This window comes from Pholis gunnellus (assembly GCF_910591455.1).
Source record: "Pholis gunnellus genome assembly, chromosome: 16".
In the NCBI taxonomy this organism is placed as follows: Eukaryota; Metazoa; Chordata; class Actinopteri; order Perciformes; family Pholidae; genus Pholis; species Pholis gunnellus.
In genome coordinates this window covers 9,273,126-9,291,473 of record NC_136543.1, presented here as the reverse complement: position 1 = coordinate 9,291,473, position 18,348 = coordinate 9,273,126, and the positions used below count along the sequence as shown (strand labels likewise).

Genomic DNA, 18,348 nt, shown 5'->3' with positions numbered 1-18,348 from the left:
AATTGAGCACTGGGCTGTAACATGAGCCCTATTACATATGTTCTGCCTCATCTGTCATTTTCACTTCCGTTTATTCAACACGTCTGAAAAGCATCCAAGAACACGATTAATCCTAAAAGGTTCCAGTGTTGAGTAAAAGTCATATTTCTGATAAAGTCAAAGGGGTGACACAGGATTGTGAACAGGCCAAAACTCTGCCCACTGATCACTCATCCACTGACATCTATTGTTCATCCAGTCACTCAAATTCGGCTTTTACACAGTGAAAAAGTCCTACTCAGATTAGTGTCAGTTGTGTTCACTGTATTTAATAACATCTTTGGAAAACAGTTTAAAAGGAATCTTAGAAAACTCAAGGACAGGCGTACACTAAACTTCTAAATTTACTTCCAAAAGAAAACTGGACATGCTCCTTCTCTGTTCTAAATCTCTTCCTCTTTCAGCCACTTGCTTTATCTTTATCTGTGCGGTGCAATCTCCTTCACTATCTTGTAAAAGCAAACAAAATTGGCCTTGTACATCCGCTGGCGTTTAAACTGACGCTGCACAGGTTCTTTAAAAAGGGAACCTCACGACATCAGCAGCAGCTCAATGGCTTTCTGGTCACTGTAGTAGGCCAACGCTGTGATAAAGGATTCAAATCTCATGTGTCTTTGTTTGTGATACAGGAGATAACTGAGAAGGAACGATAACAACTGCTGGCAAACTAAACAGTATTTCACTATCAGTAATTGCTGGTAAGACATTTAGTAAGATGAAAGAAAATATAGGCGTGGTAATGCATTAAACAAGTGCACTTTCAGATTGTAAATGACATGTGAACCACTTGCAATTAGCAGTGCTTGGTGGCTACAAATTTGACTGTAAACTCTAAATATGAAATTTCTTCACATCATAAAAAACTTTTTTTGCAGCTAAACAGTCGAAATCCTCAATGAATGCATTCTTTTACCACTAACAAGGTACAGGAGGATAATATCAAAATAAAATCAGGAGTAAAATGACTACTTACCGACGCATCTCGGTAGAGGTGAGCTCCACATTCTCCGCCCTCCTCCCAGACAGATTACCTCGGGCGCCCCCTCCAGGCGGTATCCCATATTGCAGGAAAATGACAAACTGTCTCCAATCCCAAAGCTGTAGCCGTTTCTCCTGCTAAACCGAGGCATCCCAGGGTCCTCACATGGCTCCAAAGTATATTCTGCAGGAAAACAGATTGAAACTGAATACATAACGCAGCCATGAATAACCATGAAACACACTCTAAACTCTGAAATCTGCCCTTCCTGTGCTTCTGGCTAAAAAACAGGGCTGGAAAATAAAATTATCGAGGCTGATTTATCTTCTCTAACAGTAGAATTACATTTGCTATAACTAATGATGGACTACACCGGTGAATCAAAATATATTTAAACCATGTACTTTATTTCGTGATTTTTTTTGGGGCATCACTCAATTTCGCTGAGTCTTGCGTAAGTACCATAAGAGTAAGTGGGAGGTGATGCGATTGCACGCTAAATTAGAGTGCCCTCTTCTAATGATGTTAAATCAACATATCAATAATCATCACTCGCAAAGTCCAGGAACATCTACCCTATATCTGAACTAAAACTAACAACGTAATCATCAAATTTGAAGTGAAACAAATAAACGCCACATGGTCATAACTCTTGCATAAAATAAACAACTCCTGAAAATGCAGTCCATTAATTCAAATGCAATCTTCACGTTAGAGTTATGTACACATAATTAGTCAAACAGTCGCGTGTCAAGAGTTGACTCCGCCGTGTCCTGAAATGCACTTGCTGAGTTTGTGTTTAGCGCGGTACAGCGGGAGATTTACTGTCAGCGGGGCAAAGACGGAGGATGTGATGTGTATTTCAGAGTGAGTGTGCTGCCGGAGGACACAGCATGTTGAGCATGTTGAGTTTGGCAAGCCCCATCTCTGGTGACACCTCCCATGTGTTACATTGTGAGAGTATCAAGTTATGCCATCTGGGTGGCAAGGAAAAAGTCCCTCAGTGTAGCCTCGGATTCAAGTATCATTTATTCTAGAGTCAATGAGAGAGCGCTGCAAGGGCAGTTACGCAAACGATCTTGATTTAGAAACGGCAAGTTGCAGCCTCGGACTTTGTCTTAATTCTGCTCCTTAAGTCTTTCCTTTATTTCGGACGAGGGGTGGTGGTGGTTGAAGTAGCACAATTGGCAAAGCACTTTGTACACATTGTTGGCTGTGAGGGATCCGTCTCCATATCTTTTCTTCTTATTGTGTTGTTTAATGGTGGATTACATTCAGCTTAATGTTGTGTAACCTCTCTCCTCTGTTTAGCTTGGTTTTTTTTCTTTTTCTTCAGCTATCCTCAAGGTTTTATGGGTAGTCGTCAAGGCTAGTGGTGTGTGAGAGTGAGAGCTAAACATTCGCTTAAGACAGCAACAGTTTTGTGTTGGCAGGGGGCAGGGGCGACTGTGCCATGTAGGGATATGGGACACTGTTCTCAAGTGGCACATAAGGACACAAGATAAATTTCTGTTAAGTCAAGAAAAAAGGATGCAGGACTCCCCGAAAATCCCTATTGATACCACAAACTATAAGGCCTATTTCTAAACGGCCTTTCATAGCTAAAGTTTTTGAACTTTCAGAAGCTTGGACGTGCATTGTATTCTTGACAATTTTCAGTCATAGCTGCTGCCGGTTCCGCTCCGTTGAAACAGCTCTTGTCAAAATCTCCAAAGACATCTTGATGCATGGTAATGCAGGAGCTTAGTTATGCTGGATCGCAGTGCAGCTTTTGAGACTATTGACTTATGTGGGCAGTGGGAGGGTATGTCCGGGTCACACCTGCAGACCTTCTCTCGCCAAGTGTTTCCATTTCATACTCTCATTTGTACCTTTGAAGAGTTTCTCCACACTATATTTTCGAAAGGGGGGGGGGAACGCAAAGCAGCATTATTTTCATAATCATGAGATAAAAATCGTATTATGAAGAGTTCTTATCGTGCACCAGTCAGTCTCGTCCCTGAGGTGACGGGAAAATGCGTGATCCCTTTTGATCGTTTGAGCGTTCAAGGAGCTACTTCAGCCTTACATCAGAGGAAGGTCACTGAGATCCTCTGGCCAGGCCTTGTCGGTTGTAACTCACTTCACGTGTTGAACTGAATGAGATTGTGCTTTACTGTTTGTGGCCTGTCAGACCTTAAGACCTGTTGACGCCTTTTTAAATCTGCTTGGAACTCACCACTTTAAACTTGCCTTTGTTTAGCTTCCCACACTTGTACTGTATATGGTGTCTGAATTTTATGTCTGTTAGTTTTTAATCAACGTTTAATATTTTGAAGCACCCTGTGATGAGGTGCTATATAAATGGACTTAAAAACATTTCTTTAGTAACTTTACGACCTGAAATAAAGCTCGAACAGATTATTTACTGAACCGTATTTAAAAAGACTTTATTATCTTTATTATAGCAGAGATGTTTCTCTGCTTCTTTCTTTTTAACGATAAGCTGTTATGTTTCTGTGAAGTCTCCATTCATGAGTTTATAAGCTGATTCTGGTGAAGATCCTGCTCAACTGAAACTAGGCATGATAGAGAGATCCCGCCTCTTCCGCGTGGACAGCGGTGAGAGAATTTTTATGCCATGAATTACACATATGAGGTTTGTTAATTGCAAAGATGCAATTTGTCATAAAACTGTTGAAGTGTGACACTGTGAAAATATTCATTTAGAACGACTACAAACCAGCTGTGGGGGCAGCTGTGGCTCAGAAAAACAGAGAGGGTTGTCCTCAAACCTGGGTTCAATCCCCAGCTCCTCCAGTCCGCATGTTGAAGTGTCCCCAAGTTGCTGTGCCGTCGGTGTGTGAGTGTTTGTGAACGATAAGATTAGAAACTGATGAGCAGTTGGCACCTTTGCACGGCAATAGCCTCTGCCATCAATGTACGGACATGTGTGTGAATGGGTGAATGTTGACATGTACTGCAAAGCGCTTTGAGTGGTCAGAATACTAGAAAGGCACAATATAAATTACACCCAAAAGTCACGTAAGTGACGTCTATTGCGACACATTTCTCACACGAACAACGGGTCTTGCATGTTCTTTCGCTTCCCGGCTGATAAATAGTGTTTGTGACACACGTTGCGCAAAACGAGAGATGTTGTAAAGAAGTCGTTGGAACGGGAGGGACTTCGCCTTTCTATTACTTCACTGTTTTGCATTCAGCATGGTATGAATGTGAACTAACACCTACAACATGACGTGTTCCGGTATGAAAAGACTACGTTCAGGGTACATTTAATCTAGACCTTCTCGGTGTATGAAGTTAGAATATGACTTCAGGCAAGTGAATTACCAGAGAAAGTTATGTTGAAGCCCTCATATGAAATCGAAAAGTCAGAGATGAATCGTAGCTGGGCTTTGAAGTTGCCATAGAGACCAGCATTGATGTTGCTAGGCAACTCGTTGCCTGTCAGGCGAGCCAGTGGTTGCACGAAACTTCCGTTCTCAGTAACCAAGAGGTAGTCATGTTGGTCCTCCAGGTGAAAAGAGCTGAACTGAAACTGGACACCTGTTAAGAGACACACACACACACACACACACACACACACACACACACACACACACACACACACACACACACACACACACACACACACACACACACACACACACACACACAGACAGGGAGAGCATCTTTAGAAGTTTGTTGATTCACATCAATATACCCATAATTATACTACAGTATAAATCATGAATCATAAGTACACAGTGAGATTACAGCAGACAAAAACAACTTCTCACCATACTGTACATGCACTAACTACAGTATGTCCATACATATAAATATAAATATGCTGTGAACCATACAAAATATGAAGAATACAATGCATATGAAGTTTGTGATTGCCATATAGCAGCGGCTGCACCACTGTGAGAGCTGCTGCTGCTGTCTCTCGCTGTGCCTCTCTCTATTAGGGAGTGTCGATCTGTACGTGTGTCTCTTGCCTTTCCCGTGGCTGACTTCAACGGTCCAGGTACAGTTGAGAGATGAAGGGTAGCTGTCTGGATAGCCGGGACTAAGGATGGTTCCCCAGGGACCTCTAACATCCCCGCCACATAAAGCTGGATAGATTGAGAGAGACAGAGTGGAAGAGACCAAGGCAGGAGGAGGGGGGGGGGGGGGGGGGGAGAGAGAGAGAGAGAGAGAGAGAGAGAGCGAGAGAGACAGAGAGAAGGTTAGCATCAGATTGTTGATAGCTAAAACAGATAATGTTTCCCTGTGGACCTTTAATACAACTTCTATCGTACACACACACACACATCTACACACACACGCACACACACACTCACACAAACGCTACAAGAGAGGGAGAGGTAGACACAGAGATGCAGAGAGAATGAGAGACATCCTCTAAAACTTGTTGGTAGAAAAGGTCTGCGTGCCCTGACAGCACTAAAATGTGTCTTGTCACACATTTGGAAATGTTTTAGTGTGTATTCCCTTTCAGCTTTACTTTAAATGTCTAAATTAGATTTTGTTTCTCATATATTCCCTACTTCTGTTGCACATTTAAAATAATGGCATGAATAATGTAAAATCCACCACACACTGGAATGATAAATAATGGATTATTTGCGGTTTATGTAGTGTAATGCCCCTGAAACTGACCAACCCCTGATGCTGATTAAATGCACATGTGATTCTAGTCATTCCTCATATATGCTGACAGTGCATAATAATCTTGTGAGATGAACAAGCAATATGCATATTTTTCTGTTTAAAGAAACAGTATCAGTTGTATTGTGTGGGTCTGAATCATGCACACTTTGTTGTTGTTTCAATCTGCTGGAGGGTGCTCTTCAATAAGTAGGTCCCAACACTCTGTATATTTATAGTTGTATGTTCTAAATGACAGCACCTGCCTCTAGCAGAGCAAAACGTAACACTTCTCTGCTTAGCCATAATTAGCTCAAGCTTAAAGATCTGTACTTCTCGTTTAGTATCGTCCACATGGTAGTGACTTACTTAGACTCCCAGTGTGTCCTCATGACTGCATTACTGAGCATGATCAAACCTGATAAACCATAGTTCAGTGCCAGTTTGTAATAAATATTTGGAGTTTAAATTTTCGTCTGATTTTCAGCATTAATTGCAATTACAGGTTCTGCATAAAACAACCAATTCAAATGAATTCAAAATAAATGCAGGAATGTGAGAAAACTAACTGGAGTAGTAGAAGTTAGTGACTAAATTGCAAAGTTCCTTGTTATATTACAAATGACCATCTGGGCAAGTGTGGGAGAACTGAAACAGATTTGCAAGATTGTGTTGCTTTGGGATGTTTCTGAGCTCCAGATTGTTTTGAGGAAGAAAACTAAGATATGAACAAAATAAATCCCAAGAAAACCACTGCTTGAATATCATTTAAGCTAGTTTTCCACAACATTAATGCTGTGAAATAGCTGCATCTTGTGCAAGAACCGTAAAATATCTTTTGTTTCAGAATTTCTTTCCCCCCCAGTTAATACCGTTTGATTTCAAGTGATTTGAACCAGTGATATTCAAAGCAGTGAAGCAGTGCAAATGTTTCTTAGAGACAACTTTCAACCGCTCCGTGCGGCCTCAGGATGACCCTGCAAGTTCTGCACGCGGTTCAGCCGTGCACATTGTTATGCAGCGAGAGACCTGTGCTCGCACAGAGATGCTCAGGGTTGAGACCAGGTCCTCGGAAAAGCTGGGAAATTGCTCATTCTATGCATACTAATGCATGCATGTGTTGCAAGGTGCTTCATTTCGACTCGCTCCACTTGGTTCATCTTATAGTTGGCCGACTGGCCTGTCATTTCCTCTTACAATAAACTCATAAAATGCCATAACATTACCTCAAAAAAAGTGCAACGATGGCAGAGCAGCTGGGTGAAGGTCAAACCTGAAAGTTCTGCTGAAGTTTCCTTGAGCAGGTCAATTAACCAGTTCAGTGGGAGCTGAGAACCACCAACACTGAGAGCTGCGGCTCAGACTACTATCTGTTTAGACCCAAAGGTGAGCACTGCCACAAACAACATGAAACAGGCAAGTCAGACACTGAAAATGTGTTCAAAACCACAACAGAGCATCAGTATCTTCTCCCCTCAACCACCACCGTTTATACGTCACCAGCATCCCTGAAAACAAGGGTGAGGAGTGAAAATATATCCAACTAACCGAGACATAGATGCAAGCGGGCTTGCGCACACACACACACACACACACACACACACACAGAAACACACGCATACACACACACAGATCGCTATTAAATATTTATACTTTCCCGCCAGGAAGCTCCTAATGTTGAATGCTGAGTTATATGAGAGATTTGAAACACTGCATCACATCTCTATCTCTGCCAGTTTCTTTCTCTCTAGCTCATTCTCTCTATCTTTCTTTAAGATCTCATTTATTGCTTCTTCTCCACCTCGGCCTGTTAGTAGGTCCTACTATCCATTCTCTGTTTCATGTGGATGAAGCTCGCTTGAGTGATTCCACCAAAACATCAATCTTTGGATTTCAAGAAAGGTTGACCGAGTAATTTGAATCAGACTTTGATTCATTTAAATCCACATCCTTTCTTAAGGGAATCCTCCGGCTTTGAGAAAATCGGATATATTTTGGTCACTCTTTCAATATGAATATTACATGAACGAGTTTAGTTCAAAATCTAGTCATCTTTCTGTTTGGCTAATGTGATAATCTTGCCATTGTGTCATTCATTTTATATCCTACATCAAAGGAAGGAATGCTGCTTATTCCCTAATACACAGTAAAAACATAATTTGATTTCTGCAACACTTTCCAGAGCTGAGTCAGCTTTCCATGCTGCCATTCATTGTTGACCCGTCAATCATCACACTAGACCATTTCTTAGCAACCACAGCAGCAAATAGTACCTATAGTTGCGTGTTTACTGTCGAAACACGGTCTGATGGCATTCAGCCCGCATATTCCAGGCAGCATGTTTGCATGTTTGTATGCTCAAACTGCCTCCTTAGAGGAAACCACTGCTGGTCCAGGGAACTGTGCAATTCAAATGCGGTTAACAAGCGAGTCAGCCAACAAGCCGAACCAAGCAAGCCGCTACAAAACTGATGCAGCAGTGCCGCATCTCTCCTTCCTCTCTCCTCCATGATTGGAGTGAGAGAGAGAGAGATCCCCTCCTCCCCTCAGCTACTCCTGTGCCCCCTCTCATTCCTTGATTTGGGAGAGAAGAGAGAGGAGGTGACAGCCAACACAGGCTCTCGTCAACCTTACCTCAAACCTTCCTGTGTTCACGTTTCACACGGAAGAGGAGGTGACAGGAGGCACATGGCACAAGCACACACACACACACACACACACACACACACACACACACACACACACACACACACACACACACTGTACATGCCCACAGATCTCTAATCTTCTCCTGAAATCATCCCCTATCAGCCACAGCAGCCTTCACTGCAAATTGCCCCGGTGTGTGTGTGTGTGTGTGTGTGTGTGTGTGTGTGTGTGTGTGTGTGTGTGTGTGTGCGTGATTCAACCAGTGGTTTTGTCGCAGAACAACATGTTCTGTGTGACTCAGCTCCCTATATCGGGATGGTGGGCTCCACTTCTGAGCTCTTTCACACAACTCAGCTTCTTTGTGTCTTGTTTTTTGAATGGAACAACTGGATCATCTATTTTGGTTTAAAAATTCTTTTGCTAAACTCTCTTAAAATGTCTTACCTTTCATCTTTAAAAAACACTTAGAAATGCATTATTTAGGAAGAGTGAAAGTCCTTTTTGAGAACCTGCTATTTCATTTTGGAACATAATAAGTCTGCAGTCAAGATGTGGCCACTTAACACCGTGCATACTGTCTCTGCACATACACCTAGATTAAAGGTAGATTGTGTGGGATTTCATATAATGGTGGTAAAGATAGTCATCTAATGTATGTCAAAGACTTTAAAGTTAAGAGGATAATGGGGTTCTTACATATGACAATAGATGACACAGAGTTGAGGATGATGGTATAATTGTGGGTGTCAGATTACTGTGAGATATCAACACACATTATCTGAAAGGGCCGTCATATTTAATACTTTGGGGGCTATGTTATGTTAATTTGACAATGTCAATTTGAACACGTCAGTACCAAATGAAACAGGCCTTCTCATGTCCATAAAGGTTGTTTATAGGAGTGTTTTCCCAAGTTTTTGTTTATACATACTAATTGATAAGTGCTAAAAAAAAACCCTGTGAACTACTGTACATTATATATATTTATTATGTATTTGTCTGAGAGGCTATTTAATTGGTATTTACCGTCACATGTAGGTAACGAGTGGCTCCACCAGTGGTTCTTCTCACATACTAGAGGCTCCTCGTGGCTGAGTCTGTAGCCAGAGTCACAACCAAATGATACTGTGGACCCGATGGAGAAATCCTGCCCATACCGAATCCCATTGACGGGGATACCAGGGTCCAGGCACGAGTAGCTGTCCACTGTAACACCTGGAAAAAAAAAAAAGAGATTAGATGTCTACATAGTATGTATGTGCATACAGACTAGACTCGCATCAGCAGTTTTGCTGATCTGCATAATCTAAAACTCACAGATGGCTTGAATCTCCACATAAAGCACCATGCTGTGCAATCAAGGTGGTTTGCTTATCGCAGTTGATGACCTGCATGTCAGGCCAGCTTGTGAATCTGTGTCTGGTTGGCTACTAGTGTAAGGTTGTGTCCTGACATCATGCCCAACACCTAATGTATAAAGTGCATGTGTATTGTTGTGATCTGCAGAAGGCATAGACAATATTCCAAAGACGGCTTTGTATCTATGAAGGCATGTCCACATGTCTATATGCATAAATGCACTGTATTTGCTTCTGACTTACTTTCGTATATTATTTTGAAGCCAGCATTTGATCGGCTGTTATCGGTGGTAAACAGTAGATACAGAAAGTTGCTGCTGCTGAACAGGAACTGGGGCACCTGGGTACCATTAAAGGAGCCAACCAGAGGAGACAGGAGGTTTGGCCCATCATGGATCTCCAAAAAGTCATAACCCAGCTCTGTCTGGAACCTGTGAGACAACAACATCAGAATATCACAATGATGATGATCATTTTTCTTTTTTTTTTAAAGAGACACTGGAATAAACACCTTCATATTTAATTTCAAACAGTTAGGACAACCCAAGACTGTGTAAAAAGTTCAGGCTTATGTTCTTCACTCACGAATGTTGGATCTCTTTGAAGCATTCATTGAAAGGGTAACTTCAGTCATTTTTTATCCTGGACTCTATTTTGCCATGTCTTTGTGTCTAAGTGACTCAAGTTATGTCCATTCATGTCAGATTGTTATTATAAGTGTCTGACAACAACATAAAAAGGACCCCTCAGAGAAATACATTTGTTTTCTTACCTTTGGGTTTCTGTCATTGTGTAAAGTGACTTGATGGAAAGCGTCGATGGAAACGTGAGTGAGAGTTGGAGAAAGAAGTGTCACTGGACACCAGTGTTGTCAGAATGTGTTGTTTCCTTTACACATATAAAGACATTTCCATCATAAAGAAATATTCAGCAACAATATTGTTTTTATGGGTGTGTTTTTATGCTCAAAATCGTCTGAGGGAGGAGCCCCAGTCCTCCATTTAATATGTGGCTCCACCCATGTTCAAATTAAACCTATGCCCTTGGTCCAGGTGGAAACATACCAAAGTTACCATTTAAGGGATGAATCACATTGATGGTCCTTAAAAAAACGCTAAGTTGATGTTGCACTGCATTCAAATAAAATGACTGTTAATCAAGAGATCATCACAGCCATTAAAGTCATACTTCATACATGTGTGTTTAATTGAGTTAAAATGCTGCAGGTTAAAAAAAGGTTTAAGAGGTCCAGTCTTTAAAGCCCCCTACAAGTTGTTGAGCCAATGTTAAATGCACTTCACAATGAAATGAAGTTGAAACTCAAACCAATTAAAAAAATATTTTACAGGCTCCTCTAGTCTTGTATCTATTCCCGGTCCACAACTCAGAGAGCATATAATACAAACCAAAATATCACCCTGCCTTTCCGATCAATATACTCCCAATATGTATTAAACAACCTATGACATTTAAAGAGGTCGTTGTCATAGCTGATGAATCTGCACAGTTCTGCCCTGTCCAGAGTGCTGAGAGTCTTCATAATATGCTCAAAGAATCATGCCACCCACCTGTCAAATGTGATCTTGATGGAGCGTCCGGGTTCTGACTCAATCACCCACTCACAGCTGAGGGAATCTTTGTAGTAACCAGGCCAACCAGGAGACAAAATCACTCCGTTCGGGGCTGAGTAGTGGCCTCCACACGGGGCTGGAGGAGGAGGGACAAAAGCAGGGAAGTGAAGGCAGATACAGAGGACGCAAAAGGGAAGATGAGCGTTGATTCGTATCAAAACCACTCAAGTCTAGGCTGACTCGAGGTGAAGTCCACATCCGAGTTGATGTGCGGCAAGTGAGACGTGACACCAGACAGATCTGGGGGGATTTAGTAGCAGTGTGCTAAATCAGACCTCCTGAAATGGTTATCTATTTAATGGCTGGTAAAATGTGAACGTTCACTCACCACTTGGCCAGGGGACAAAAACTGTGTGAACGGTTGCCTTTTTACACGTTCAGCAGACATTGAGTGACATTAGCATTCATTTGGAGCTGTGTCTCGGGCCACCCTGTGAACCCATGATGATGAGTCCAATACTTACTCTCCTTTTAGCTCTGTTTGGGTCTCCACCAACCCCTGAAGGATATATCTGACTCTATAGCTGCAACAATGCTCACATTTTTCACCAGCTGGTCGATAACTGCACTGATTGCAATCATAAGGATGGCATTCAATGCAAAAATATACTCAAAGGAACATAAAGAATGCATCATATTCAAAGGCAACATTCAGAATCATAAATGAGAAGATTCTACAGAATGATAGCACAAGGTTACATTTGCCAGGAGCCATTCTGTTCCAGTCTTCTTTTAAATTTGATCTTGTTTAGAGTTTAACTTAGTGTCTGAAGTCAATTAGTTCTGGTCTGTACCTACTGAATACAAGTTAGGGAATTTTCATCCAAGTAGTTATAGACGCATATTAGCTACAAAGGATCTGGGGACATTAAATGACCTGGAGCATAATTAGCACGGCTTTTCTTTGTACCGTCGACACTTCTGTCAACAGTATATCTCCTGTTAGAGTTACAGATAAAGCACTAATTAGATATTTTCTTCCGTCTGAGATTAGATTGCCATTTCCATTTGTCTGTACTTTATCTTAAGGTGTTGATTTTTGCACTAATGGAGATATTTAATGGCAATATACCTACTCTGACTATTATATAGGATGGTATATGAGGTATAGTGTGACAATTATATAATAAATACATATTGCTGCAGTCAGAGTTGATTGGTGTAATGACTAAGAAGCAGACTTCACTTGACCTTTCAAGGAAGTGCTCACTGTTTCTTTTGATTTGTGTCACATACAACTATGATAATTATATCCTTCACATTTGTTTTGTCATTAACTTCACATTTCTCCATAGAATTCTTCCCCTATGTAGCTTACAAGAAAGGGTCTGCCAGAGTCAGAGTATTCTTGTCAGCTAATGGCTGTACCTTTGGCATCAGTGTATTAATAGTTCTTTCCCTGGATATTTAGGTTCACTCGACGCCTCCATATCTTTTTCCCTCTGTCGAGCTGACAGCAGTTAATTTCCACCTTCTGGGTTGTTCCCGAGTTTGTTTAATCCGCAATAAAGCCAATATTTACCTTCACATTTCGGGATGGGCCCACTCCACATGACTTTTCCTTTTTCTAACTGACAGGAGATGGTCTCGGTTCCTTGGGTTTTGATGAAACCATCCTCGCAGACCACAGAAATGGAGCTGCCAAGCTGGAAGCTGTCTCCAAAGCGGCGAGCGTTGATGGGAATACCAGGGTCTGGGCACTCATTATGGCCAAATGCTACGGTAAAAGGTTACAAGGAGACACAGATATGAGGAGGACAATATAGTAGACTAGAGAGAGACAGACGTACACAAGAAATGTTATGAAAAAAATACAAGACCTCTATTTTACCGACACTCACGTGCTACGTTTATATGACATTTCAGAGCAATAATCATATACATCTATTGCTGCAATGTGTGTCTTTTAGTGTTCAGTCCTGGCCAGTAAAACGTCTCCTGTAATATGTCTGTTCTATAACTTTGTTATTATGGTAATTAATGGTGCTACAGTATATTTGCACCGGGCTTGGGTCGACACTCATGTGAGCGTGTGTGCATCAGGATAAGGTTTGCATCAGATTAGAAAGCTGTAAAGTCCAACCTTCCATTGCTAATGTTTTGCTAGTTGAAGAAATCTGGTGTGATCAGGTAATAGAGAGATTTAAAAATGACAACCCCCACCCCCCCCCCAAAAAAAAGAGCCAGTTATACACAGAATGTTGATAGCTGAAATCACAAATAAACTGTAAGGGAACTGTGGGCAGAACACTTTAACATTTTATCTGTTTGCCGTCAAACCCGCAATCAGACAAGAAGATCAATATCAATTTCCATTTCCAGTTTGTCTGGTATGGGGACGTGTTTAGCCTGAATTAGCTCAAAGACTGCAAGCAGGGGCAAACAGTTCGCTTGCACCATCAAAAATGAACAAATAGGCCTTCCAACAAAATCCCAAACGATCTCATTTACTGTACATGTTGTATCCTGTTGTCTCGCGAGCTATGATCGATACATCTAAGAGTCACCTGGGTTTTGATCAGGTCTGCACAGCTGACAACTTTACAATGGAGACAGAACTTCTGAGTGTTCGCCTAAAACACTAATGTCTTGGATTCTATTTTGACACGGGTGAAAGACACATGGTGTGATGTTTAAAAAAGGCAATTTGGGGGGTTTTGGAAGGTGTGTCGTTTCTCTTTTGACTGAACTAGACAGTTTCCGCTCGCTTCTGTTCTTTGTGCTAAGCAAGGCTAAGCACTTCCTGGACCTCTCTTTGTACTGGACGCGCAGAGACAAAAATGATGAAATGATGATCTTCTCATCTGACTCTGGGTATGACAACAAACAAGCCCAAGAAAACGACCAAAAAGTGTTCTTTTAATACTCTTTGTTCTGCAACATACACCTCTATTCTTAGCTGCTGTATTGACCACATGAAACCTCTGGGATCAATGAAGTCTGTCTTTTGTCTTTTCTGGAACAATTCTTTCTGTTGATGCCGACAGCATCCTCATCCAACTTGTAGTGAATTACAAAAGCGTCTATCTAAAATTGCACTTACTCTTTCTAAGTGATCGCTGTGCTACAAACCTAGAGATATTATAAGCAAATGTAGAGTTCTTTTAATTGTGATGGTTGAATTTCAGGCTACATAATGTTTGCAAGTGTGTATGTATGTACTGTTACAGAATGTAACAACATCACATTTACAACAATTGTCAAAGGGCTAGGCTGAAAATCGTGCATAACATGTATCTACAGTCATATGTCGTATGTAAGTACTATTTTATAGCTTCAAAACATAACAACGTGTGCAAAAGATAATAAATATTACCCTAAATGATTCATTAATTTACCCGCCATCAACATGTATCAAACTTCAATCTTATGTTGAAAACTGTCAATATAGTGTTGCCACATTTGATTCTGTTTTACAACACATGTAATAAAATAGGTATTTTTTGTATCTAAAAACAGTACATGCAATGAAAAGAATAAGAAAAATGACGTACTATTGTATGTGATATTAAATCCTCTCCCTGACATGGAGTGATCAGCCTGAAACTCCAGCCTCAGTGTGTTGGTATTGGAGGTCAGATGGGAAGGATTCTCAGCTCCAGAGAACCTCCCAATCACGCCGGCATCATTTGTCTCGCCATCTTTCACAGTTAGGGAATCGTAGGGCGCCTCAAGATCAAAGTCATTGAATGCCAAGTGAATTCTGGAGCCTGGATCTGATTGGATGAGCCAGACACAGTTCATGTTGTTCCCATAGCCTTCTGGGTAATCTGGGGAGAGGACAGTCCCTGAGGGAGCTGTGAAGTTGGACATGCAGGGGACTGCGGGAGCAAGAGGAGAACAGAAACGCAGACAAAGACAGACAGACAGAGACAGAAAGACATAGAACGACAGACAGACAAAGGGACATACAGAGACGGACAGATAAAGACAAAGAATGGGGAAAAATAAACGTTCAGGAACAGAAAGGAAGAGAAGGGAAAAAGAAGCAGAAAGAGAAATGTCCTGTTAAATATTCATTGCCACAGCATCATCGGTCATCATCTGCTCCAGGCCATAATAAACTTTGTCCTGTCACCACGGCGACAGGTCAGACTGAATGTTATGCACATGCCAATGTCTTTTTTTCCTCTGCAGCCTTGTCCGAGAAAAGAACCTACGTATGATTTGAATACTTACATATGCACATGGGGATGTTGGCTGACCACTGATTGTTGTCTTGGCAGGAGATAGTTCTCTCTCCAATCAGCTCAAAGCCAAACTGGCACTCAAACCTCAGGATTCCTCCATTTGAGAAGCTGTCCCCTTCTTTTATTCCATATAGAGGAGTTCCAGGGTCCCCACAACTCTCTTTGTCTATTTCTGTAAAGACACAATTTCAGAAGGAGCCATTAACATCCGAGTGTTATTTCTCTGCACTATAGACCTCCATTACTGTCCAAAAAACATAAAAACATGCATCAACAAGCCTGAATCGTCGGACTGCGTGACGTGTTCGTTCATTGAAATGAGCACTAATTATTTTGAGTCAGTCCCACATATATAATGTCCTGCTGCTGCAAAAACTACAGCAGACAATAGTACCCAACACATGTACTATTTACAGCTGTTTTAAGATCGTTTCTTCATCCATAAAAAATATGAAATATATTTATGACCCATTCCTACAGCATTACATCTTTAGTACGAACCAATAGGCTTTGCACAGAGGTAGCATACAGGCTGGGGAAGTCAGAAAGTATTGAGAGAGGCACACATTGCTGTTTCTTCTAGTTTTTTTACAATAAGACAATAAACAATATGGCTGGCCTTTATCCTATAACATGGATCTTTACATAACCAAATAAGTTACTTTATGAGGTTTCTAGGTATCTCAGCAACCTTACAGAAAATATTTGACACACAAGAGGTACAGTAGGCCTAATAATGCAAATGGAAAAAAAAGAAAATAATAATTTATTATATTGTGACAGGATCATTTGTCAGAGGTCAGAGAGGAGAAAAGCATTCTTGAAAGCCATAACTTACATAACACTGTTATCAAGTAGAGACTACACAAATGACACATAATGGATATATAATATACAGTTAAGAGGGTTTTCAAACACTGCTAATTGGCATGCAACCGGAGGAGCAGTATTTTCCAGTTATTTTTGTTCAAAATGAGTTATTGTCAAGGGTATACATCAGTGTTTTTTTTAATATACTGTAACTGTATTATCAAACTGTAGGTAGCTAGAGCCACATGGAATGATAATGTAATATTATACATATTTTGGTGGCATCTTTCCTCTGTTATTTTTGCAAAAGTTAATGATAAGCTTCTATTGACTGCTTGAACATGTAACTCTGAATGTTTTTTTTTCAAGTTAAGCATTGTGAGTGAATATATTTGGCAGCTCGCTTATCCAGCGTCTGGAGTCTAGCTTTAACAGTATTTGTGGTCGCCATGCAGTGTTCACATCCTCAAATTCCCAATGGCCATCTTCTCCTGCTGTGAAACACCGTGTCATGCTGCAAGAGCCCATCATCCATTTTGAACAGAAATGCGCTGCCAACAGAATGGAGGCTTGCTTGAAGATGATTGGCTCCCGGTTTGCTGCGTCAGGCGAATTTCTACTTCTTAGTTCACGTAGCCTCGAGCAAGTTTGCATCCATCTCTTTCTGCGTGCCTCCTTCCCCTGCGTTTGCAAGTATTCGTGACACTTCCTTTTTCACATTCAGTCGCACAATGAGGTTACATAGACCCTTCTCTGATTCTATATAAAGGTGCCACCATAATTCCCTTTAAAATTTCGTGTTCTGTATTTCAGGAAATATTCCCTCCATTTCCCCATCCTTTCTCTCCTTTATTCCCCCGCTCCCTCTCCTATTTTCGGTATTATTTACAGGAGTGGCCCATGGCAGGAAGCAAAGGTGTGTGCTTTGTCTGTCTGCTAGTATATGTATGTGCGTGCGTGTCTGAGTGCGGGTTTGTGATGTATTGCATTAATTTCCATCATGACATCGTCTTTATGAGACCCACAGACTCAACCAATCACAACCTGCCTAACACAAATGCTTGTGTATGAACAAACATAGACACACACACACACACACACACACGCACACATACGCACGCATGCAACTACACACACACACCTTGCAGAATAATAGAAAACAAATTGCTTTGGAGAGAAAACAGGCATACTGTCGGAACATTCCCATACTACTACTCTCACACACACACATGCATGCATGCACTGCACACACACACATCAGCAGAGCCAAACATTTACGCATCCACAGTCAGTCTCTCCGGTAGCATCACACAAAGGCATACACAAATGTCTCTCTCTCACACACAAATATACACACACACACACCAATAATCCTATTGTGTTTGTAACAACAAGGCTGACAGATTCTCAAAGGGGATTAGGCTCCTTTAAGTGTATGCATGTGTTTGAGTGTGTATGTGTGAACCCTCAAACACCTACGGAGTCTGACGATCCTCAAACCTCTACGCAGTCGGACGATCCTCAAACATCTACAGAGTATGATGATCCTCAAACATCTACAGAGTATGACGATCCCCAAACATCTACGCAGTCGGACGATCCTCAAACCTCTACGCAGTCGGACGATCCTCAAACATCTACAGAGTCTGACGATCCTCAAACATCTACAGAGTCTGATGATCCTCAAACCTCTACGCAGTCTGACGATCCTCAAACATCTACAGAGTATGACGATCCTCAAACATCTACAGAGTATGACGATCCTCAAACATCTACGCAGTCTGACGATCCTCAAACCTCTACGCAGTCTGACGATCCTCAAACATCTACGGAGTCTGATGATCCTCAAACCTCTACGCAGTCTGACGATCCTCAAACATCTACGCAGTCTGACGATCCTCAAACATCTACGCAGTCTGACGATCCTCAAACATCTACGCAGTCTGACGATCCTCAAACATCTACGGAGTCTGATGATCCTCAAACCTCTACGCAGTCTGACGATCCTCAAACATCTACAGAGTATGACGATCCTCAAACATCTACAGAGTATG

The 18,348-nt window shown here is 41.4% G+C and overlaps 1 protein-coding gene across 1 annotated transcript in view; it reads right to left on the bottom strand.

Moving 5' to 3' along the window:
* The window catches only part of csmd3b (CUB and Sushi multiple domains 3b), a gene marked incomplete at both ends in the record, with an annotated part of 311,985 nt that overhangs the window by 65,266 nt on the left and 228,371 nt on the right, over positions 1–18,348 (bottom strand). Inside the window, 9 exons of the mRNA XM_079176023.1 lie at positions 1,013–1,201; positions 4,352–4,567; positions 5,005–5,121; positions 9,332–9,520; positions 9,907–10,094; positions 11,232–11,370; positions 12,817–13,011; positions 14,789–15,115; positions 15,474–15,656. Of these exons, the coding sequence (XP_079032149.1) occupies positions 1,013–1,201; positions 4,352–4,567; positions 5,005–5,121; positions 9,332–9,520; positions 9,907–10,094; positions 11,232–11,370; positions 12,817–13,011; positions 14,789–15,115; positions 15,474–15,656 (1,743 nt within the window). The remainder of the gene's footprint in view (positions 1–1,012; positions 1,202–4,351; positions 4,568–5,004; positions 5,122–9,331; positions 9,521–9,906; positions 10,095–11,231; positions 11,371–12,816; positions 13,012–14,788; positions 15,116–15,473; positions 15,657–18,348) is intronic.